General features: G+C 42.8%; 1 protein-coding gene across 9 annotated transcripts in view; it reads right to left on the bottom strand.

Annotated features, from left to right (window-relative positions):
• The window catches only part of PRRC2C (proline rich coiled-coil 2C), a 69,942-nt gene that overhangs the window by 32,838 nt on the left and 14,187 nt on the right, over positions 1-22,917 (bottom strand). For 8 of the 9 annotated variants that reach the window (XM_066555236.1, XM_066555239.1, XM_066555238.1 and 5 more), the window contains exons 2-16: positions 21,057-21,224; positions 19,784-19,961; positions 16,279-16,382; positions 13,242-13,373; positions 11,170-11,342; positions 10,743-10,822; positions 10,001-10,134; positions 9,832-9,919; positions 9,428-9,569; positions 8,405-8,479; positions 7,075-7,684; positions 6,112-6,281; positions 4,479-4,725; positions 3,210-3,423; positions 245-2,608 (exon numbers count right to left, since the gene is read on the bottom strand). In XM_066555236.1, the coding sequence (XP_066411333.1) occupies positions 245-2,608; positions 3,210-3,423; positions 4,479-4,725; positions 6,112-6,281; positions 7,075-7,684; positions 8,405-8,479; positions 9,428-9,569; positions 9,832-9,919; positions 10,001-10,134; positions 10,743-10,822; positions 11,170-11,342; positions 13,242-13,373; positions 16,279-16,382; positions 19,784-19,961; positions 21,057-21,171 (4,826 nt within the window). In that variant the 5' untranslated portion in view covers positions 21,172-21,224. The remainder of the gene's footprint in view (positions 1-244; positions 2,609-3,209; positions 3,424-4,478; positions 4,726-6,111; positions 6,282-7,074; positions 7,685-8,404; positions 8,480-9,427; positions 9,570-9,831; positions 9,920-10,000; positions 10,135-10,742; positions 10,823-11,169; positions 11,343-13,241; positions 13,374-16,278; positions 16,383-19,783; positions 19,962-21,056; positions 21,225-22,917) is intronic. The other variant, XM_066555237.1, reaches the window with a different exon arrangement.

Raw genomic sequence — 22,917 nt, 5'->3', positions numbered from 1 at the left:
AATGCAATTTTTTAAAATTAGGCTTTTTTTGCATTGTGCATACAAGAACACCTCACTCTCAGCTTCAGGCTCCAGGTGTCTGTACATAAACAGAAAAAATAGAAAGTACAGAGCCACAGGTGCACATATCAGTGTCTTTTCTACTGCTCCAAAGATCTAAACTAGCTGGTTATGGTTTCAAACCACAAGAGGACAACAGAAGACCACCACCCCGTGTGCATCCTCCCAGAGGCTGGGTACCCACCCTCTTTTTCCACTTCTGGGAGGAGGACCACTCCGCCTTTCACTCCGGGGCCCTGAGAAGTTCCTCCCTGGCTTAGCTGGCCCATTGTTGCCACGTCGGTTCTGACGGTCTATCCCAGGCCGCTGACTTGAGAAGCTTCTCTTGGCTATTTCCCTTTTTGGAGCTCCAGCATTTTCTCCTGCCTTTGCAGCAACCTGTGCTGCTGCATCTGCTGTTTTCTTCTCATCCCTTTCCCGTCTCTCGTTGAAGTCGCTGCTTTCCGAGGCGGTTTCCCACTCTTCATTTGCCTGGTCTGAAGAATTCTGGTTGGACAAGTCTGGTGTCTTACTTCCTGACACATCCAGAGCAGGGTTGGAGGGCTCATTAACTGCATTATTAACTGTGGTGCTGGTTGTGGAGCTGGTCACCACCTCACTGATCTTGGATGCAGCCTCTCTCTCCTTGAGGCGCCTGAAGCGTGGTGGCTTGTCCTGCCGTGGAGGCCGGGCAGGCCTCTGTCTTCGTGGCCTCTCTCTGTTTGGATCAAACTTCCTCTCAAACTTTGGAGGTCTTTTATCAATTGGTATAGGACCATAATGCTCATTTCTTCTTGGAGGCTCTCCATCTTCTGGTTTAATGATCTCTGTTTGCCTGGGGTTCCACTGATTGTCCCTGTAGGCTGGTCTCCTTATTGTGGATGGGCGTGGAGGACGTCCCCCGGGATCCCTGCCACCACGCCTGTACATTCCCCCTCTGCCTCGTCTGGAAGGCTCTCCTTTAGGAAGAAATCCTGGTTTGGGCTTGTTCTCATAATCTCTGATGTATGTTTTTTCTAGGGATCTGTTGTCTACTCTGATATTGTTCTCAGGTTTGAACGACAGGGGCTTTGGAGGCTTCTTGCCATCAGCTCTTTCTTCTCTTTTCGGGTGCTTGCCCTTGATGCTGCTGTCTTTGTCTGAGAGCAGGGTGTCACTGGCGCTCTCGTGCACTTCGCTGTCAGAATCTGTCTCCGAGCCATGCTGGCGCCGCCGCTTCGGGATCACTTCAAAGTCAGAACTCTCACTACGAGTTTCACTCTCTTCTCTTTGCCTAACAGGCCCTGAAGGCACATGCTCTGATCTAGGCTTAGGATCTCTGTAGTGTGGGTACTCTCTGTTATGGCCTCTACTGCCCCGACCACGTCCTCCGTAAGAACCCCTGTAGCTACGGCCCCTAGAATAATACTCGCCCCGACCTCTGCCTCTGTATCCCTGATCTGGGAACCAGTCCCTATCCCTGGCCTCCTTCCAGTATGTCCTAGGTGGTAAGCCAGGCTCTCTTTTCACTGGCCTGGTTTCTAGGCGTGGTTTCTCCACCACCTCCTTGCTCACCACCTTCTCAGGCTGTTTGTCCTCCTTGCTGGGGGGCGCGGGGGGCTGTGTGTGGGGCGGGGGCTGAGCGGCCGGCGGGGCGGCCGGGGGCTGCGGGAGGGCTGGGGGCAGCTGGGCAGTGGCAGGCTGGGCAGCTGGGAGCTGCTGCTGGGCTGCAGGGGCAGGGGGCTGCACCACGGCTTTAGCTGCTGCCTCGGGCTGACTGCTCTCCTGGCTTGCTGGTGCTGGGGGAGCATCCTGGGTTATCTTCTTAGCCAGAGGAGCGCTGCCGGAGGTGGATCTCTCGGGCTCAGCCTGAGACAGTGGCACTTGAGGTGATTCCTTTTTGTCACTTTTTTCAGGCTTGCCTGGTTTTTCACTAGCTGTCTTCTCTCCTTCCTTCTCCTTTCTCTGCTCGCGCTCTTCTCTCTGCTCACGCTCTTCCTTCATGTCCCTAAGCACAGGTTTCTTAATAGGACCCGATCTTCTCACTGGTCTGTCACCACCTTCGTCTCGCCTGCCATAACCTGGCCTAGGACCCCATCTTGTTTCAGACTTAGGTTTGAAAGTTTTCTCAGGTTTTGGTCCTTCTGATGTTCTATTAGTGATCAAAATTTCTTTTTTCGGTTTAATCTCAAGTCTCTCAATTGTCTCCTTTGTCTCAATAGGTCTGTTAGTTAATTTAGGGATATTTGCTGCTGTTTCACTCCTCTGGTCTTCTGATTTTAGAGAGTGGCTTGAACCATGGGAAATGCTTCTCTTTAATGAAGAGTGACTTTCCCCCATAGGCACCAATTCTTCTGGAGAACTACGTGTGACCTTCTCACTCACTCCTTCAAAATTAACTGCTGTGCTAGGTGTGTCAGTTTGGAGAGGTTGTACATCCTCCAAAGGCCTGCTTGGGAACTTATGTATCTCTACCTCTCCCGATTCTCTGAAAAATTCTGTCTTTGGATGAGAGTCCAGTTGGTTGTGTTCTACAGGATAAGCACTGGCAGGGACAGCAACTCGTTCTTGCTCCAAGTGTGCCTCAGACCTAAGCAGAAAGCAAATAAGAGTATTAGAATATGGGGGAAAAATTTATTCATACATAATTACTCAAATCAAATCATTTTCTATTAAGGATCCATGTCGCTTCTAGGAAGGAACAGGAAATAATTTTAATGGAGCTACCAACTATTATACATATGGCAGCAGAATAAAAAGAACTTCTGAATACTTCTAAGAAGCAGAGGAAAATCCTGACCATTCACCATGGATCAAAGGCCAAAAGGACTTTTGCTTTAAACCACTTGTATTTAACACACCACTTTTGAAACAAATACACAAGTTCTCTAAAATGGGGAGAACTGAGTGCAAATGGAGGAGAACACTGTAGAAATGTTCTACAAAACTACAAATTCAAAATATTCTGCCAATCACCATTCATCTAGGCTAATGATCTTAAACAAGGACTAAATTGTCTTTCTACATCCTGCTACAAAGCAGGGTCTTCTGTTTTGTACAACAGCACCAAGCACTTTGCATCCCCCAGTCACAACTCCTCCTTTCAAGTTTTGTGTGAAGCTACAACCCAGTCAGTCAAAACTGCATTTTACAACCTGTGTGACTTGGAGAGTGGCACAACTCAAGCTTACCTCAAATCCTCAGGCTCTTCTAAGACCTTGGGAGGAGAAGTGGACTGCTGAGATTCTGCGTGGGGGTAGGGCTCCGAGCCCCACATCATGCGTGGCTCTGACAGCGGCACGCTGTGCTCCCTCGCAGAGCGAGCCATGTGCTCAAAGGACTCTGAGCCAGCTGCTGAGCCCTCCAGCTGCTCTCTTCTCATCAGTGGCTTGGGAGGCATGATTCCTGTGGCACAGTGAAGTTCAGCAATTGAAACACATTTAACACTAGCAAAGAAACCGACCTCAATACAAACAAAGCCTGTCAGGAGGTACCAAGGAATGCTGTTCTCTCCCCTCCAATCTCCTTCCCTTTGAAACCAAATGTCTGTTCCCTGCCAGACGACCTGAGACTGACTAAATCACATGCAGCACTTGTATCCCATGTCCCAACAAAAGGAAAAAGCTGTCTGCTTTCACTATAATGGGAAGAACCAAGCCTGTGGACCTGTAAACTCATGGATGAAGATTGTGCTGTAACATCTGAATGGCAAAATTCAAGATGAGCGTACACACAGGCAGTTTTTTATACTCTATTATTCCAGCTTGAAAAACTTTGTACCATTTCAAAGAAATTTTATAGTTTTCACTATCTCTGCTTAGCCTGCTATTTCCTCCATTCATTCCTTGCACTCACTGAGAATACCCTTTCCCTTGCTCTTTTAGTTGGGCAAGTATCTTCATTACATTACATGACAGACTTCTATTGTTTATGCCCAACAGCTTTCCTAACTGCAAATCAGATGGCCATTCCACAAATTAAAAAGGACTTTTTAGGGTCAAGAGACTGAAACCACAAATTTATTACGACACTGGAGCTGTTAATATGTAATGTAAAAATAGCAAAGTTTCATGGGATTTTTTAGGAAGCAAAGTAGTGCCAAGTGTTAAGAGGTAATGAAACACAAATGGTAAATACACTTTTTCTCAGTTCAACCTAACTCTTGCTAGCTTTCTGTCTGTAACAAAGAAAGGCTTATGCAGACATTCTCCATCATCTTAACTGTCACTCACATGCCTGCAGTGTGACAGCTGGGATTTTACTTTATAGTCAAAGGTATACATTCTCACAGGACTAAAATTTTAGTCACACATACCTACAATCTATTTTGTCTCAAACAATAAAATAATGTTGATTTTTTCTTAAAAACCCACCAATTCACGAAACAAAGCGTGGTCAATGAAAGAATTCTAGCTCAAAATCAGTAAGTCCAACAGCCAAAAAACCATTTCCAGGTTTACCTGGATGAATAGGAGGCATATCCATGGCAGGTCTTCCTGACATCATGCGTGGGTCCATGTAGGATTGCATCATGAGCCAGCGGGGGTCGAAGCCCATGGAAGCCAAGTGCTGGGGATGGGGCTGCATGGGCTGGTAGAGGGGTCTGTGCTGGGGGGGTGGGACAGGGCCACTGGAAGGCTGGGAGGGAGCAGACTGTGGAAGGACACCTTGCTGCTGCTGCTGCCACTGCTGCTGTTTCATTTGCTCCTGCAGATGAAAAACCAGTGTTACAGTATAGGAGTGTGCTTCTTGCTGATGGAGTGACAAAACTGTGGAAGGGGCTAACAGCAGGCTTGTTAGCTAAAGGAGCGAGAAGAAACTGAGAAGTAAGAAGAAACTGATAAAGAGCTCTCTTTAAAGCTGTAACCAAGGAGACTGAGAGAAGAAAGATAAAAGAACTTTGCAGCTAGACGAAACCTTTTTTAGAAAGTTAGTTAAGTCACTATAACTTCTCACCAATTGTATTATGTTGATTTATTGTAGCCAATAGTAAAGATAGAAAAAGCATAAACAATTAAAAAGTGTATAGAAGTCAACCATGTTCAATAATAAAGTGTTGCCAATTGAGACTGCATGTAGTCTCTGCTTTATGTCGTGACTGCCTCAACAGCAACACAAACTAGTTTTTGTCTTCTTCAAAAGGAAAGAAGCTTAGAAGTTTTTCTTTTTGATTAGGTGAAAAAGATATCTCATAGGCCTAAAGGACTTCACCTCAAACATAAGGACAGTTAATTGGACAGAAGCCAAAAAGTCTTTCTTAGGCAACTGACTAGAAAAAGTGAACAAAAGAAACTAATCGTTTTTGTGAGGCGTTTTACTAAGAGCAAAGACATCCTACACTTAGCTTAGCTTTTCTCTGCTTCTTATTTTGCCTTTTATTAAACTTTTTTGTTTCCAACAATGCAACAGAAGCAATCCTGCTAATATCTATGCCTCCAAAAGTAGCTGAGCTATCTTAGGTGTGTTATAGGCCTCTGAGAGCTTATTAGACCTGGCTCGAGGAGGCTACTATAACATTACAGGACTTTTTGATAAGATGAAGACTTGAGCACAGCTCTAATAATCTTTGGGAACAACAAGGACAATTATCTCCAGGACAGCAAGTATTCTGAAAGTTAATTGTGAACATGCATCAGGTTGATGTAGGAGAAAAGGGAGAAAACCAGACTGGGCAACTTACAATAGCTACAGTTTAACTGGTGTGCAGCTGAGACACAGAACAACCCATACTTTGTGCATGTCATTAATGCAAAGTGCTCCTCAGACCACAGGACCCAAGTTAAATGTGTGTGTCACACCCTTTTAGGAAAAGCTGCAGAAATAATCAAGCATCAGACTTGAGGCTCCACAGGCAAGCCCAGGGCAATGCCAGTGTGGGCCAGTTTCAAAGCCTCTCCAGCCTTCTGCTCACTTCCAGACCTTAAAGTGACAAAAAGTGTTTCAGGCAGAGCAAGTCCTGCCAATATGATTTTCTAGAAGCTGGGAAGCAAAAATTCAGGATTTCTGAAACTCCTTTGGTCACTTTCTTCTTCAGAATGAAGCAGAACACAGCATTTTTTAAAAGTGCCTCCTTTTAATGAACTGCTTTGTTACCTGCTGCCTCTGAAATCTTGGTGGCAATGACTTCTGGAACTGCTTAGAATAGCCTGAGGAAACAGCAGGACGAGGTTGGGATCCTGAGTCTGGCTCATTCTCATGAGTCACCTGTGAAACCTCCTTCTCATTCCGACCACTGTCTTGGCGAGCAAAGACTGCTTGATCTTCTGAAAAAAACCCAACAAAACCCCCACCTATGTGAGACAACAGTCAATCTTAAAACTGACAATTTTACCAGAATATCAGGTAAAGAATGCTCTAAAATGCCTTTCTTTCAAGTCCACAGTTTCCAAAACCAGTAAAGGCACAAAAAGTCAAGGACAACCCCTCAAAACAGAAGAACTGCTGTTAATACACCTCTGTCTTTTTAAACTCATTGGGATATCAAGCACTGGCATTCAGGTTGCAGCTATTACGTGATTTAAGAAGTGCTGTACCAATGACACCATATAGCATTTGGATCAACTTTTTTTCATTAAGTAAGGTTTGGTTTTACAATCAATTTTATCCACTTAAATTTATATAACCTTACCAAGCACAGTCTGACAGTTTTCTCATGGCATTCAAATTACAGTACAAAAAAGGCACCACATTTAAATAGGTGCCCTTTGTGTCTACTTCTCTAGGCTTGGTGAAAGAACAGAATAGCTGAAATAATTTGCACTGCTTTTTAAACAACATGGGTGGCTGACCCTTCTTTAGGAAGAGAAGAAAGCCTGCTTTTCTTTCTGTATTCCTCAAAGTCCAGCCTAAATCACAGAAGCCATTTTTCCCCTAATCTTTTGATGAGCTGGGCAAACAGGCTTAGCTCAAAGGACAGTTATCAGCTGTAATGCGCCAAGAAAATAATTGGTCTAGATGCACTAGGTTAATTAGGTATGCAAATGAGACTTCTAGACAACAGCTATGCTCTGTGACTCAGCTTTAAGAAGGACAACTCCTACTTGTGTGCAAGCATACCTTTTTCTTCCTTGTTATTCTTGGTTTCACTTTCTTGTTTTTCTACTACAGGTGTTGCCACAGTTTCTACAGGCTCAGGAACCTCATGTGCTGGTTTCTCCTCTTCTTTCTCTTTTTCATTCTCCTTCTCTTCTTTCTCCACCTCTTTTTCTTTCTCTTTCTCCACTTCTTGTTCTTTTGCCTTCTCCAGTTTTTCTTTTTCTTCTTTTTCCTTTTCCTTCTCCTTTTCCCTCTCTTTCTCCTTTTCCTTCTCCCTCTCTTTTTCTCGCTCCCTCTCCCGCTCCCTCTCCTTTTCCCTCTCCCGTTCCCTCTCTCTCTCCCTTTCCCTCTCCCTCTCTCTCTCCCTTTCTTTCAGAGGGTCTTCCCGGGAGGGTTTTGTCACACAGCCGAATTTCTCGTTTAACCGTTTGAGCTTTTCAGCACAAGCTGCTTTGCGCTGCTCTTCCATTCTCCTCTCTTCCTCCTCGCGCCGCTTACGGGCTCGCTCCACTGCGGCCGATATCTCTGACTGCTGCCTCCTCCTCTGCTTCCAGATTTCATCTTCATCTGGCACTGGTTTAGGGGGAAAGGGTCCCTGCCTTCCCATCTGCCGGTCAGGGGGAGGAGGGTGCTGCAGGAAGAAAATCAGTCGGGTTGTACACATGTTACATAAGCAGCCAGCTGAAATTTTAACTACATTTTAACTATTTGTCAACACAGGTGTATCTGCATGGCATCCTTTAAAAGTAGGACTTGGAAGAAAAAGCCAGCCCCCACCTTCCTGCTCTGGTTCAGATTCTCACAACCTGGGCTCAGAAAGGAGAGGTAGAGAAGCACTTGGGCTCATGTCTGCTCTCCTCCCCACCACCATCAAGGCAAAGTGACAGCAAAGATAACAAACATGTTTTAGATTTGGTTAGAGGCTGCTCTGAATCTCAGACAGAAGTCCCTCAAGGAGCTAAGAATTTCAAGGTAGCTCAGGATAAGAGAGATTTTAGTTCACATTTCATTTGGGACTCATCTCCTCATCTGTGTTGGCAGCCATCCCTCCAGCACTGTTCCCCTGCTCCCGTCCTCTCCAGTTCCCAAGTGGGGCTGGATAACTGAAAGCTCCTGAAATTCTTCTACATTTCATATGGCACTTACAAGATGGGGCAGCTTTACACAACTGCAGCATGGCTGTGTTGGGGTCCCATTCCTACCAGCCCCAGGCACTACAATCATTTTACTTGGTAAAGGAAAGTTTTATCATTATGTGAAGCATATTTTTACTTTTCTTAGTCTAAATCCCTCTACCACAGCCTTAAAGAATTTAACTCAAGGAAATGAGGACAATTCTAATCTTTCTTACCGGTGGTAGGATAGATTTTGGAGGAAGAGCAGGGCCACCTCTTTCATGTATAGAAGGCTGTGGTGGACCTCGATCCTGTTGGATCAAGCACAGTACCAAGGTTAAACAAGCTTCTAACCACAGACAAGCTGAAAAATTCTAGATTTACTCTTTTCTACTGCATTAAGATACTCCATCTAACAAGGCATCTGCATTCAACACAAATCTACACGTGAAACAAGGGCAAAAACATTTTCACTTTTATGTACTGAGAGCTGAACAATTTAAGTTCATGTTTCCTTAGATTCAATGTAGCATCAAACCTTAAAGAACAGTGTGATCTTTAATACAGAGAGAAAGTGCAAGTAAAACTGCTCTCAGACTTCCCATCTTCATTATTACTGGTGTCAAGAGAAAATACTTCTGGGAAATTTTCAAAACCAACAGCAGCTTTTCCTGGGGGAGGGGAGGGGGGAAATAGGGCTGTAGCAGGGATAAATTGAGGTGGATGGCAATATTCCTCTACTAGAGGAAACAAAAAATGGCTGAGATGATGAATTCTACATGGGCTGTATAAAATCCATTAGTGTGAGAAGTGAACTCACATTACAGCTAAGCTGCACTGCACAAAGTGGACTGTGATACTAAAAAAACATCCCCACACCCATGAAAAATCTGTGGGCTATTTATCCACTGGAAAACCTGATAAACAGCAGAATGGCTTCATCCAGTTCCAGGGATGGACACACAGAGTATGGAGCCTGTCAGCTGAGCCCCAGTGCCTGATGAAGAGCTCTGCCCCCTCAGGGCTGTGGGGCAGGACACACTGCATAAAGCCAGGCTATTTTTGTGCTGCAACCAGGGGCAGCTAAGTTGTCTGAGCAGCACCTGATCAGTTAGCAGAGCTCAGATAATGCTTTCAGCAGCTAATGCCTTCCCTCATGTTCATAACCTTAATTGACCTGACAGTTTGGAAAGACACCTGAGTCGGAGCTCTCCTGACAAGGCTGCTGTCACAGGAGCTCAAGAGAAGAGCACACAAACCTGATCAAGCTGAGAGCTTTTGCTGTAAGACCCTTTGGCTGCTGCTGTGGAAACCTGGGTGGTAGACTTGGCATTTGTCTGTTCTTCAGTTTCCTTCTGGCCATCAGGACTCTGGGAATCTTTTGATGGTGTTTGTTCATCACTATGTGCAAAGAAATAAGAAAAACAGAATGCATACTCCACACAGGTATTTGGTGATTTATCTCCTAGCCTCAGCATTTCTTAGTCAGGATAATTTCTACTCCACACCCAGCTGCCTGGAGTCTGCAGGCAGTTATGCAATTGAATACAGCATTAAATTACTGGAATTAGTGCTACTGGAATGAGTATTTGCACTAATTTCATTAATCTTTCCAAAATCTAGTTAAGTGACATTTCCCATCTAATTGGCAGCACCAACTCACCCGCTTTCCTTCTCCTTCTGACTGCTTCCTTGCTCATCATCATCACTGAAATTCAACTGCTCAGTGTAATCCACTTCACTCTGAGCACCTGATGCATAAACAAAAGTTCAATTAACCTTTCAGAAACATTCAGCATACAAATAACAGCCCATTAATCTGATGTTCTTACCTGCCCAGCCTTCATCAGCCTCAGCATCCAGATTATCAAATTTATCAAGCTCTTTGAGTTCACTAGCACTGAGGATGGACGGGCGTTCAATAGGTTCTGAGCACCATGAGGGTGGGCCTCTTCCCCTTGGGCCTCTAAAAAATGACAGAAACAAAAGCCACTGTCACTACTTATCCACAAGCGACAGAGAAAAGGTCAGCTTGTATGATCATTATTTGAAATATACAGCAGTGTTGTTTCAAGCACAGTGAACTCTCATGCACTGTGTGTCTACCAGAATTCAAATAATTACTCTTCCATGTGCCCAGCTATCCCACACTATGGAAAAACACACAGAAATGTGGAAAATTAGTTTTATAGTGCATTAGAGCTAAACTTTAATTGGAAAGCATCAAAGTTGACAACCAGGAGTTGATTACTTTCACTGTAACAATGGAAAAGTCTTTTTATGGGCAAAATACTGGTTTAATTTTCAAAGATGTTCCTGCAAGTGACTCCTGCTCTTCACAATCATAATCCCTGTAATATGCAGAATTGCCTCAAGTTTTCCAGCTGAGCTCTGAAACTCCAGACACCCCATGACACTGCTCCACACAAGCAAAACTTGGGAGGCTGACCAGTGTCAGTTCTTATCAAGGGTATAATCACCATTGAGATACTCAGTGCAAATGATTTCTTTTTTGAAATTAAGTCACAGAGTTCATATCCATACAGAAACCACAACCATTTTTAGGTTTCTTACCTGCTAGGCTCAGAATTAGGAAATCTTGTTGGACCTTGCATGGAGGGAGGATATGCCATTCTGGGATACTGATTAAACATCTAAAAAGGGATTAAAAACAGGAGCCACTCATTAAAAAGTATTACTGCATTAAGTACATTGAGACCATCAAAAGAAGTAATGGAAATAAAGTGAAACTCTCCACTCAAGTTGGCTTAATACCTCAAGTGGGTGACATCAGGTCCCCAAGGGGAAGCGCCTGGAAGTGTTAATCAACCCCTGACAAGTTCAAACTCCATGAGCCACATCCTGTGCTGGCTTTCAGTCCTGCCCTTCCAGCAGAACTGATAACAATTCCATGGAGGGGACAGAAAGGGGCCTAAGAAAATCCCACTAGCCAAAACCCAATCCCTGCTGCTTAAAAAGGGTTCATGCAACCATCACTCACATAAGGAGGCATCATTGCTCTGTACTGGGATGAGATGGGTGGCTGCTGCTGGCCATTCAGCTTGGGCTGAGGGACCTGGGGCAACCTCACATCCCTCTTGTCTCCTGCCTTCTGGCCATCATTCTGTTCTGCTGGTGTAGCACTGCCATCTTCTTGTCCCTTAGCTTCTTGATCTGTTAGAGAAGCAGGAGAGTTGTTCTTATTACCCCCATCCCTCCAATCAGTAGCATCTGCATGGACAGAATCAGCACACAAAAAGCCAGAAATAGACTTTAAATTGCAGATTTCCAGCCAGGGATGGTGAGAACACGTTGTTCCCACGCAGCCCTTGGTGACACAGCAGATGCATGTTCCTATCTGCTACTGCAACAAGCACTGGCCACTCAAGAATCAACAGAAGCTGCTCCTGATCCTCTTCAGCCCTAGGTCCAGCTGTGTTCCTCAAGGGTCAGAGCTAAATTTATGGACTGCTCTAGTTGTCCCATTCTACCTTCCAAAACACAGTGCAATTTTGGAAGGATACTGATTATAGCACAAGAAAGAAAACAGATTCAGCTGTACTAAGTGGGCCACTGTTGACTCAGTGTGAAGATGCTGTCAAGGCAAAGATCAAGGTTCCTAAGCAGCAAAATCCTATAAGGAAATTCTCAAGCAGCTCAAAAAGAAAGGTAATGCACAGAATGTATCCAGATGAAGACAGGTATAGTCTGGTTTGCATCTCTGACTGATAAGAATGGAATGAAAGTGATAAGGGTTGTACTTCTGGTGTGAATGTCTACCTAACTGTCCAGGAAAAGTCAGAGATTTTAATGACTTATTTGTGCCAGGCACTCCATTCTTTTAGGAGTTTCTGCCTGCAGAGCACGGGTTAAAACAAAAAAATCCACCAGGGTAAACTTAGCAGCAGTGCTCAGATCAATGGAGACAAAAATTCAGAGACACACACTGTAAATTATGTTCCTTTAGGGACACAAACCTTTAAGCAGAGTTAAACTCTGCTCCTAAGTATCCATTACAGTTCTTGCACTTATCTTTGCTGGGAAGCACAGCTGCTAAAGGGGGACTGACTACTTGCCAAGTTCATTTAGCTTTCTGCTGTCAGACAGGAAAGAAGGGCTTAATATAGCATGTACAGTGCTGACCAAAACTGTAACTGCCTGCAGGAGGCTGCACAGACACAGAGCTGCTCTCATTTGGGGCTGGACACCTCTCCCTTCTCCTGACAATTTCTTCTTTAGATCAAAATCAAGACAAGACATGAACAGGCACAAGGCCTTGGTCTGCAGGACCTGACAAACCAATCAAGGAAAACCAAGACCTGTAACAAGGAAAGGAGTTACAGACTCCTTTCTAAAGTGCCTATCACTGGCACAGGACAGCACATCTAGTCCATCAACCCTCATCAAAACCAAACTTCTGAGGGAGAAAGGAACTTTGTTTTCCACTGGTAACAAGCACATTAAAGTGCTTGTTACCACTTCCCATTAAAGTGGTCTGGGGAAGAAATACACATTACTTTCCTGAGAGATGTAAGGTGTTATAGTTGTTTTCACCAGATCTAATCCCCCACTGCTGAAACAGGTCCAGCTGGTCAGAGCACTGCATCCAGGAGCTGAAGATGCCTTTAAAGGCACAACCCACTCTTTTGGCATGCTGTAGACTGAACTTCCTCTTCAGGAATCTTCAGGCTCCACTCTTAGGAGTACGAACAACTTAAGGCCAGCCCTGATCACCATTTGTGTAATTAATTAATTCTAGGAGAGCTCTTTAAAGAGGTATCCCACCTGCTGTGACATTAGCAACTGAAGTAAGAAAATGACAGTATTGTGCAACTAAAAATGCTCCTCAGAGCACAACTACAGTACTGAGTACACTGGGAAAATGGGAAGTGATTAAACACATTTTCCACACACCAGATACACAGAAAAGCAGAAAAAAAGCCCCAAATATCCACTTCTTCTGTTTAGCAGTGTGCTGATGGAAACAACATATTCATCTACTTCTTTTGTACAGGGCACAAGTAGTAAGTTCCACACAAACCAATTTCACAACAATTTGTAGCTCACACTTACTCTGTGGTCGTAGGTTGGCTCCTGATCCATCTTCAGCTGCATCCTTATCCTTGCCTGACTTCTCCTGATCCCCAGCTGCCGGCAGACTGGGGAATTCTTGCTGGAAATAACTATTGATTGGAAGAGGTGGGCCTGCACAGCAAGATATTCACAGAGTCACAACCTGCTGCAGTCAAAACACTTCAGAAAGCAACAGAAGCCTGATCATCCTTTAGGAGTGAACATAGAAAGCTTTAAAATAAAAACCATGAAGTGTTAAAGCCACAGTCATTTACTGGCAATATAAAGGGTTCCAAAATTGTTAAATTTACTGGACCAGCTATGACAGCTGCTGAGGCTGAGAAAAATCCAGAAATACTAGAGAGCAACAATTGACAACGGGACAAGACTTAGCCCTGGGAGTACCTGGAGTTCCTCAGCTCTGTAACACTTTTCCCCACTCCTTCCAGACAAAAATTTCCCTCTTTTCACTCTAAAACTATAGTCCACCCAAGAATGGGCAAGTGTGTAATTGCAAATCTATTAATAATTATTGTTCTAGTACACAATCTCCAGGACTTTAAAAGGCCACAGCTTTTACACTATGAAAAAAATATCAGAACAACATTCTTTGATTTCTAAAACCCTTGACATCACACTCAAGCTTGGAATTCAAGACTTCTGTTGCACATAGCACGGAAGCCACATATATAGGTTTTCCTTGTCAGAAGGTTCTGTTGGCATCTGCTTTGCATCAGTTTCCTCCCCATACACACAACGTATAGTGACCTATTAGACCAGCAGCATTCCTGTGCCAAATCACCAATAACCTGAGTGCAGACTTCCATTCCAACAGTGTGAATAACAGCCTGTTCCTGTACCTGTCTCTGCTACTGACCACTGTAAGGGATGTGGTACATGGATTGTGGGAGAGGGCAAACTCACAAACAAGGATCTGAATATATGGGGTCCAAAACCTCCCAATCCTGACTAATGGCTTTTTTTAACAACTACAAGAACTTCTGTTCTCTCCAGTCTCTGACAGAATCATTCACAAAGATAAAATGCAGGGATGTCAGAGGGCTTTCATTTGGTTGGGTTTTTTAAAGAGTTAAACACAAGATAAATTCCTTACTCTGTGCTGTGTAAAGGCATGTCAGCAAATACCAGTATTTACCCCTGGGTCTACAAATTTCCTTAAACTCTTTCAATTTTCATTCTGACTTCACATACTACAGACCACATTAATTTGTTTTTCTTAAAGGACACTGGACTGTAGCTGTTCCCAAGCAGCCACATGCAGTGACTTACTCAAGGGGAAAGAAAAGCAGTCCCACTGACCAGATGACCTGCCAGGCAAGGGAGCCCCTTCTGAGATCCTGTGGCATGCAACATTCCTGAGTTTTATGAATCTGGAAAAATGCTTCCTGCTCAAGCCTACCCAGTGAGCAACATTTTAATGGCAAAGTAACAAAATCAGAGCTCTCCTTGACTGTGTTTAAGCTAGAAACCTGAAAAAGCCAGACTGGCAACCAGCAGTTCAGAAAAAAGTTAAAAGATATTTTGGTAGCAATTTACTCCAAATTTTAGCTGAAGCATGGGCTGAAAAATACACACTGCTGTTACATTTTACAAGTCTTTCCCTTCTCCATGGCCACCAAGAGGATCAGAGCAAGGTTGAGCCTTGCCTCACTCAAGTTTTACAAGAGCGCGAGGCTGAGTGAGTGCTGGAAAACAGCAAGGTCTGAGAGCCAAGTGCAGCTCAGGAGAGCAGGAGCACAACAGGTGGAGCCTGGGTTCCAAACCCAGGACAGCAAGCAGCTGCTGCCAATTCACAACCAGTGCTGCTTCCTGAAAGCCTGAAACTGCAAACCCAGTGCTGCATTAATTGAATGAAATGAGGGTGCCATCTGGGCTTGGCACACAAGCTGCCATGGTAACTATGAAATAATTAGCTAAATGCATTTGGAAGCTACTGAGCCCAATCATTATTTCCTGTGTCATGGAGATGATCTTATCAGCTTCTGCAGGAAGGCTGCTATGCAGATCACTTTGCATCAGTGTTCATTCTTGGTTTTTAATTGCACAGAAATCCTATAAAAGCTTAAAGGAGAAAAGTTGCTATATTTGACAGAAGAGCACTGAACATTAAGCAGCAAGAAATGGAGTATTTAGAATTGTCACTTCTAATTCTCAGTGCAAAAAATCATTAAATATATGATGTTAATGAACTCCATATAATATGTAAGAAATTACCCCCATGCTATTAATATTTTATTATTTGAAGAACTCAATTCTTCAGCTGGAAAACCTAAACTCCATTTTATAGACACGGAAAGCTCACAAGTCTCAAACTTAAGGAATCAAACACATTGCAGGTTATTTATCATAATGGGGACAGAGGAATTTAAAGTAACCTCTCACTCTACAAGCATTTTAAAAGAAGATTTAGTTCTGAACTTACATCTGTAATAAAAACACTCAAGCTGAGAGTCACACTGATGGAAACAATTTTCCATCCTTTCATCCAATTATATTAAATAACCCTCAAAACACACCTTCAATGTTTTTCCCAGAAAGAAAACTACTTTAACGCAATCATTTTGATACTAAAATAACCAAGTAACTTATAAAATGAAGGGAAAAGTACTGCTATTTCACATGTTTAAACAGAAGCAAAACTACACATACTTTGCACCAAATGATCCAAAACTATGATCAGAATGACCACCAACTGTTTACATCTCTCCTTCCCGTGCCAAAATTGTTTGTATTAGAAGTGACTGTGATTTGCCCTCCTCACCACAGCCACACTGAAGATTTTATGCTGCCACCATCACTTCCCTGTCAATTCAAAAGAGGTGACTACACCAAGCTTGTAGAAGTGAGCCAGACCTGCTGATGAATGCAGTGGCTGGGATGGGCTCATTTCCCAGCCTGGAATGTTGCTCCCACGACTTTCCCCAGTCCCAACTGGCCTGGCCAAGCCTGAAGGGGCTGCTGAGTGTGGGGGTCTCTCCCAGCCTGGTGTGCAGTGCAGAACCTGAGCAGCACTCACCATCTTGTCCTGGCTTGGTGTTGGCCCAGGATTTGGCAACAGGAGCTGCTTCTGGAGGAGCAGGAACAGCAGGCTTTGGCTGGGTCTGCGGCACGTCTGGCTGCCTGCAAGGAGAGGAAAGCACTTGTGAATACAAGAGGGTGAGCACACAATAACAGTGCCAGGATGGCTTCTGCAAACAAGGGAATAAAACAGGGGAGCTGTGCAGCTGAACAACCAATAACTACTCTTCCTCAGGAAAAGCATTTTCTTACATAAAAGGAGTTGTTATAGTAACAGTTAAAAAATTGACTAAATTAACTAATTATTTCAAGATTCTATTTCCCAAAGAGGAGAGGAATGAATGAAAATGGCTGGGCAGAAAATGCAGCCAGGCATGAACTGAATTACAGCTTTTAAAGAATTGTATTGGACAATCAAAAAAACCAATCCATCTCCAACCATCAAAGGCAATAATCTGAATTAATGTTCTCTTGCCTTGGGAGTTAACAGAGGAAAGCAGTTCAAGACCACCATGAACTGAGAGAAAGAAGTCAAATACATGTCAGGAATTCCCAAATAAAAGGAACTGATAAGGAAAGCTAAAGATATCATGAAAAATTCTATGGGTATCATGAACTGAAGCTTAGAACATTAAGTCTTAAGAAATGGGCTCAGTCCCACCATCTTAACAATGAAGAGGCACAAGCACTCTTTTTGTCCAGGGTAAAAAGCCCAGACACAAGCCCTTTCTAGTCTGCAGATTCACTCATATTGTTCAACCTCCTTCAATAAAGGCTATTTCTGAAACCTGCCTATTCAGGTAACTTAAGACTCAAAGCATTAGTGTCTAAAACCAACTAAGACTCCTTAGCTCCTTAGTAAGAACTTTTGATAAAACAGCAACTCTGGGGCAAATCCTGTAGTCTAGAATCACTTGTACACCAGTGAAGAGAGAAGCAGTGTGGTACCATGCCACTTCACTGAAAAGAAACAACTATAAATGCTTCAAGTAGATCCTAAAGTGATCCTAAATTGCTGAGGACTATCACTCAGAAATCAGTTCCATTTGGGTTCTGCAGTGATCAACCCATGCAACTCCACAGGACTCTCAGAACTGACAGAGAAACAAATGCCATCAAAAAGATCACTGCTGGCAGAAACACACAGCTTCTCATGGGGATAACAAAATGCAACTTTCATGTTCCAAGAGAGTATTACAATCTAGGGAAAAAACCCAGTTCTCATTTTTTTCTGTTTTGCACTTGCATTTCTTACAGCTGCACATTTTCTAAGCAGGCTTTGGGAAATTTATGACTTACATGGCTGAACTTTGTGACACAAGTGAAACAAGGAACAAGACTGTGAAAGAAACTACTCCTTGCATTTCTCCTGTTTCAAATACAAGCCCATTTAGAATTTGAATTAGCTAAGCACTGCCCTGCAAATATGGATGAGTGAAAGAACTCAGCTAAATTTATCAAATCACTACACAACATCCTGCACTATCCAGGAAAGAGACTGAAGCAATACCCACAGAATGAGTGGCAACTCAAGAAAGCAGTAAAGTAATTAATTTTCATAATTACAGGGAATAACAAATCCATGTGAACTCCAATGCAATGATACAAGAGAAAACGAATTAAACTAAAGCAAGCTGTTATCAAGATGTAACCTTTATCTGCAACACTTCTGAGAGGAACAATAAAACACTTCACATGTAAACTGCAGCATTTCAAGTCTAAATATCACAAACACAGCAGTAGTCAAACAAATGATCTTGAGATCTGAGCAAACACATCAGATATTCCAAATTTTGGACAATTTCCTCATGGCCTGGGCATACACACCTGTTCTTGGGAATGAATCTCTCCCTCACTAGTTTTATCTGGATTCTGAGGCCCTTATCAGAGTAATACATAGGGAAATACAAACAGCTTCCAGTTGCAGATAAGGGACAGTTACTCATTTGTTTGTAAACAGAATCTCCTAACACATGGTCTGGTATCTCCTAGCACATGGCCATGCAAAGGCCTGCTTTAGTCAAACAAGCTCAACACAGATTTAACAGGGCACAGTGTGACCTTGAAGCACAGGGAGATGTTGTTAAAATACCAAAGAAAACCCAGGGCAGAAAACTGGGACTCTGCAGTTTCAAAAGTTTAAAATAAAAGGCTAAATACAACACTATATCCCTGAAGTCTATCAGCTTTTTAGGGAGATGCCTAAAATTGGTATTTAAATGTAGGAATGTATACAAAGAAAAATAAAGGGAGAGAAAGATGAGGAAGGAAACCTTTAAACCTCATCTTTTACTTTAACAAGCACTAGGAACATACAACCACTGTCCCTAAATTCCAGTGTTTTCCAGAGCAATTTGTATGAAAAGAATTAACACTTAAACCTTGCTTCTACTTAAACAGTGAGAATCACATCCTATTTTAGGCTTACATGGCAAAAAAGAACTGCTTTAAAATACTTTCCAATTAGAAACTGAAAAGTTTCAATTTCTATTTTATTTCTTCCTGTGCAGGACCAGGAGTTGGACTCCATGACCCTGATGGGTCTCTCCCAAGTCAGCATTTTCTAAGATTCTATGATCCTTTCATCCTATTTTCTTTAGCTGTACAAGTGTGAAACAAATCATGCACTGAGCATGGGAAATTTGTATCACACAAGATATACAACAGTGCACCAACATTGCCACAACTTCTGTCTTGTTTATTTCACATATTGGAGGAGTCTGAAACAATAGCGTAGAGCTCAAGATAAAAAAAAAATTGAAAGTCTTTAGAATTTATGGCATTCCAGCAAAAAAAATTAAAGTACAAATATTAAAACCATTAGGAAAATAAAGCAGAGACTTAAACAAACATATGCAAACCAAGAATTTTTGAGTTTCCTCTGCCATACATCAGCACAAGCAAATTAAGCTGATTTTTACATACTCATGAACTTGCAAGCTATTCTCTAATTTTCCTGCTGTGCTCCTTGGGGTTTCAAGAGAATTTTATTTAAGGTGATGACACTGATCTTACAAAAACATGCTGTAGTATTTCCTGTCAGCAGACATCAAAATTTACATGTCCAAGGAAATATTCTTCCCCTCACATGGAATTTATAGCAGATAATTTTCAACTTAAATGTAAGGAGGTTTTTTTGTGCAAGTTTTTTTTTTTTTTAAACTATCCTTCTGCTAGCAAGATTCTGCCTCACAGAAATTAATAGTGTGCTATTTCCTCTCTGATAGCTACACTGAGAACAATCCAGTGTAGCCAATTTCTTCCCAGGTCCTGCCAATCTCAAGTTTTGGGCAATCCTGAGAGAAATGGCCCTGCAAACCAAGCTAGAGGGTTTTTTTTTTTGTTTGTTTGTTTGTTTGTGGTTTGTTTGTTTTTATTCCACAGAAATCCTGTAAAAGCTTAAAGGAGAAAAGTTTCTCTATTTGGCTGCAGAACTGCAGAAGAAATAGAGTATCTAGAATTGTCACTTCTAATTGTCAGTGCAAAAAAAGGTGAAAACTCACTTCTCTTCTTCGTGCTGTTCTTGTTTTGAAGCCCATCCTGTGCCATCCTTAGGCACAATGTTCACATTGGGGTCGTTGCCTTTGTTCTCTGCTTTGAGGCTGGGCAGATTAGCTGGGGGAGGCATCCTCCTGGAAATAGCAACTTTTCCAAGACTCTGCAATCCATGGCGTGCAGCAACTGTGTGCCAGAACAGAAAGTGCAAGTTAACAACTCTGTTTAGGCAGAGCTACATAAAAATGTTTTGTAAGAAAGTCAGAAAAATTTAAGAGTGTTAAGAATTAAAAATTTTAAATGCTTGAGAATTTATTATTTAAAAAAAGGAACTGAAAACACATGGTTTGGGAAGACCTGAGTACTTTTTGAGGAGTGAGTCATTATGCCTATTCCAGATATTAAAAAGGATATATGGCCCCACCTTTATATATAACATTCAGTGACAGAAAGCTAAAGAAGCCATTTACAACATGATGCTAATGTCAAGCATTATTCTCTTGCTCTCCTGGAGCTTAATGTACATTGATGAGTCCAGGAATACCCCTATGGGTCTGGCCCATTTCCTTATTGCTGCAAATTTCAGCTGGCAGACGCTGCCCTTGCAAAAACATTCCTACAAACTGTATTTACTCCAGACCACAAGTACAAAGCTAATGCACTCCACAGGACATTCAACCTACCAAGCACCTAACTCAGGGAACAAGCACAAGTTACTGCCCTGGGTAAAAAACAATATTGTGGCAACCTTCAACAAGCTTGGGCACTCTTTTTCTCTTCTACAAACAATTTAGGCAACTTTGTCAAGTTCAAAACCTTCAGAACATCATGTCCCCCTGGTTCTCCATTCAATGACTCATGAAAAAGCAGGCTCACAGTCACCTTTTTCAAGATATCAGGGTGTAAGTTTTATCTAGTGTTTGTCAAAAAATCCAAGTCCCTGAGCTGTAAGTGAGCATTGCCTTTTCCTTAATTAAACACTTCCAGCATGGCAAATGTAAATGCAGTAAAATGCACAGCTGGGGAATGGCACATCTTTATTTACCCACATTCTACTTCCTACTAGGCTGCAAATGCTGTCTCTCTGAATTGACACTCCTGTTTACAGCTAAGCAGAAGCTCTAATGAATGCTGCCTTCCACAATCCCTCCATTTCACTGCTGCACCAAGCAGTTATGGAAAAGCATGCTGTGCTTAAGTGCTCATATACTCTGCACTCTTAATTAGCACTGCAGTAATGATGAAACTGCAAGAATGCAACTCTAAAGAGAGCTTACTCACCTGTGGTTTTCTGAGTTTCCAGTGACTTTCCCTTGTAAGTATTAAACAGACTGAGTGTTGCATACTTTGTTTTTCCATCCTTTGCTTTTGTACTCTGGCCTGACTTTTCCGACATTTCGCTGGAAACTCATCGAGTCCGGTACCTTCCGTTCGCTCCTCAAAATCTGCCTGTGGAGAAAAACAACAGAAAAGTGAAACAACCTGAACAGGAGCCAGGACTGAAGTCAGAGTTCACAGGGCAGGAGTGGACAGCGTATTTAACACCATTAGCACTGTTTCATTTAAGAATTCTGCAGGATGCCAAGGAATGCATTAACTCCAGAAACCTTATCCTTATGTAACATCAGGAATTTTTAAGTGTTTCTGTATCTTCAATAAGAATGTCAAAAAATCAGGAGGGTCAGCATTTAATTAACATCAAACACTGTTAAAATGGTAAATACCATCCATGATTTCACTAGAAAATGAATAATAAAAAGCCAATCCCAAAGCCCACAGACACACACAATTTCCACCAGCAGCTCCTTCCCCACTGGGGAAGCTCAATGACCTCACCCACTCCCAAAGCCAAGTACTGAGACAATTACAGTTACTGCAGTACAGTATTTCTGGAATTTGCTTCTTTTTTCTCCAATTAAAACCATCATGAACACAGCAGCCAGAGACACTAAATACACAGAGTAAGAATTTTTTGTTTGTCAAAACCAGAACACAGTCTGCTCAGAGGAGGAGAGTGAGAATTCCTTAAACCAAGAGTTACACTATTCTTCCTGCAGCAGTAAATTACAGGGCTCTTGCAGCAGGTCATTCCTCTCCTCCCTCCTTCCCCCAGAATAACAGGCCTTGAGAGAAAGAACCCAGTAATTAACTGTGATACTTCTCCAGAAGTTCTTGGAAGGAACTTGCAGAGTTGCTGCTCATCACCAGGCAGGAACACAAGTGAGCATTCACTCAAACAGAGCATTATTATACATGTTGATTTGTCTTAACAGTCAAAAATCCTGCCACTCTCTTCACAACAATTTTTAATCTGTTTCTATATGAATTCCAGAAGAGTTATACATGCTCAAAGCCTTGTGTTTCAGTCTAAAAGCAGGCAGCAAGAAGCAAGACATCCTGCTCAAACCCTTCAGTGATCAAACTCCCATGTCAAACCCAGAGCTGCAGATCTTCAAAGGGAACGTGATTCACATGCAAGGTGCTCATAGATTTAAGAGTCTGCAAGGACAAGCAATCTAAAGACCAAAGCACCTACTTGGGCATGACAGACATTCAGCAATGTCAAAAGACCATGGAAATTTAATTTATACAGGTATGATAACACTCCCAACCTCCTCTGCCTTCTACCTCAATATACAAGGCATGATTGAAAAGAAATTAAGATGGCAAATAACCTTGGGATGGCTCAGATTCAGCATAACTTGGGAGAGAAGCTATTCTATTACAATCCATGCAGGCTGCTGCAAAGGGGATAATCTCCAGCCTTGTGTGGGGCCAAGAAAATATTCTCCCCTTAGAAAAAGACAGCAACTCCCAGATTCTTCTTCCAGATTAGTCAGCACTTGGCTATTTCAACAGCAACTGTTCCACCAGCAGTTATTTTATGTGTCATCCAAAAATACGAAATGCAGGACGGGAGCAGGGCTGGGAATCAGAACTCTGGATGAGCTGTTTGCACTTGACAGAACGTGTGAGCACAGTGACTGCAGTTCAAGGATCACCTGAAAGCTGCTTTGCCACCCTGTGCTCCTGGCAGCTACTGCCCAGCACCTTCTGTGGTGCTCCAGGATGACTGTGATGGATTCTTTTCCATAAATACAAGGCTGGGAACAGAGAGGAACAGAGGAGTGGAAGGGACAGA

Source organism: Molothrus aeneus, chromosome 9, assembly GCF_037042795.1.
Source record: "Molothrus aeneus isolate 106 chromosome 9, BPBGC_Maene_1.0, whole genome shotgun sequence".
Classification (NCBI taxonomy): domain Eukaryota; kingdom Metazoa; phylum Chordata; class Aves; order Passeriformes; family Icteridae; genus Molothrus; species Molothrus aeneus.
Note: the sequence above shows the minus strand (reverse complement) of the source record. Positions and strands in the feature narration are given on the sequence as shown.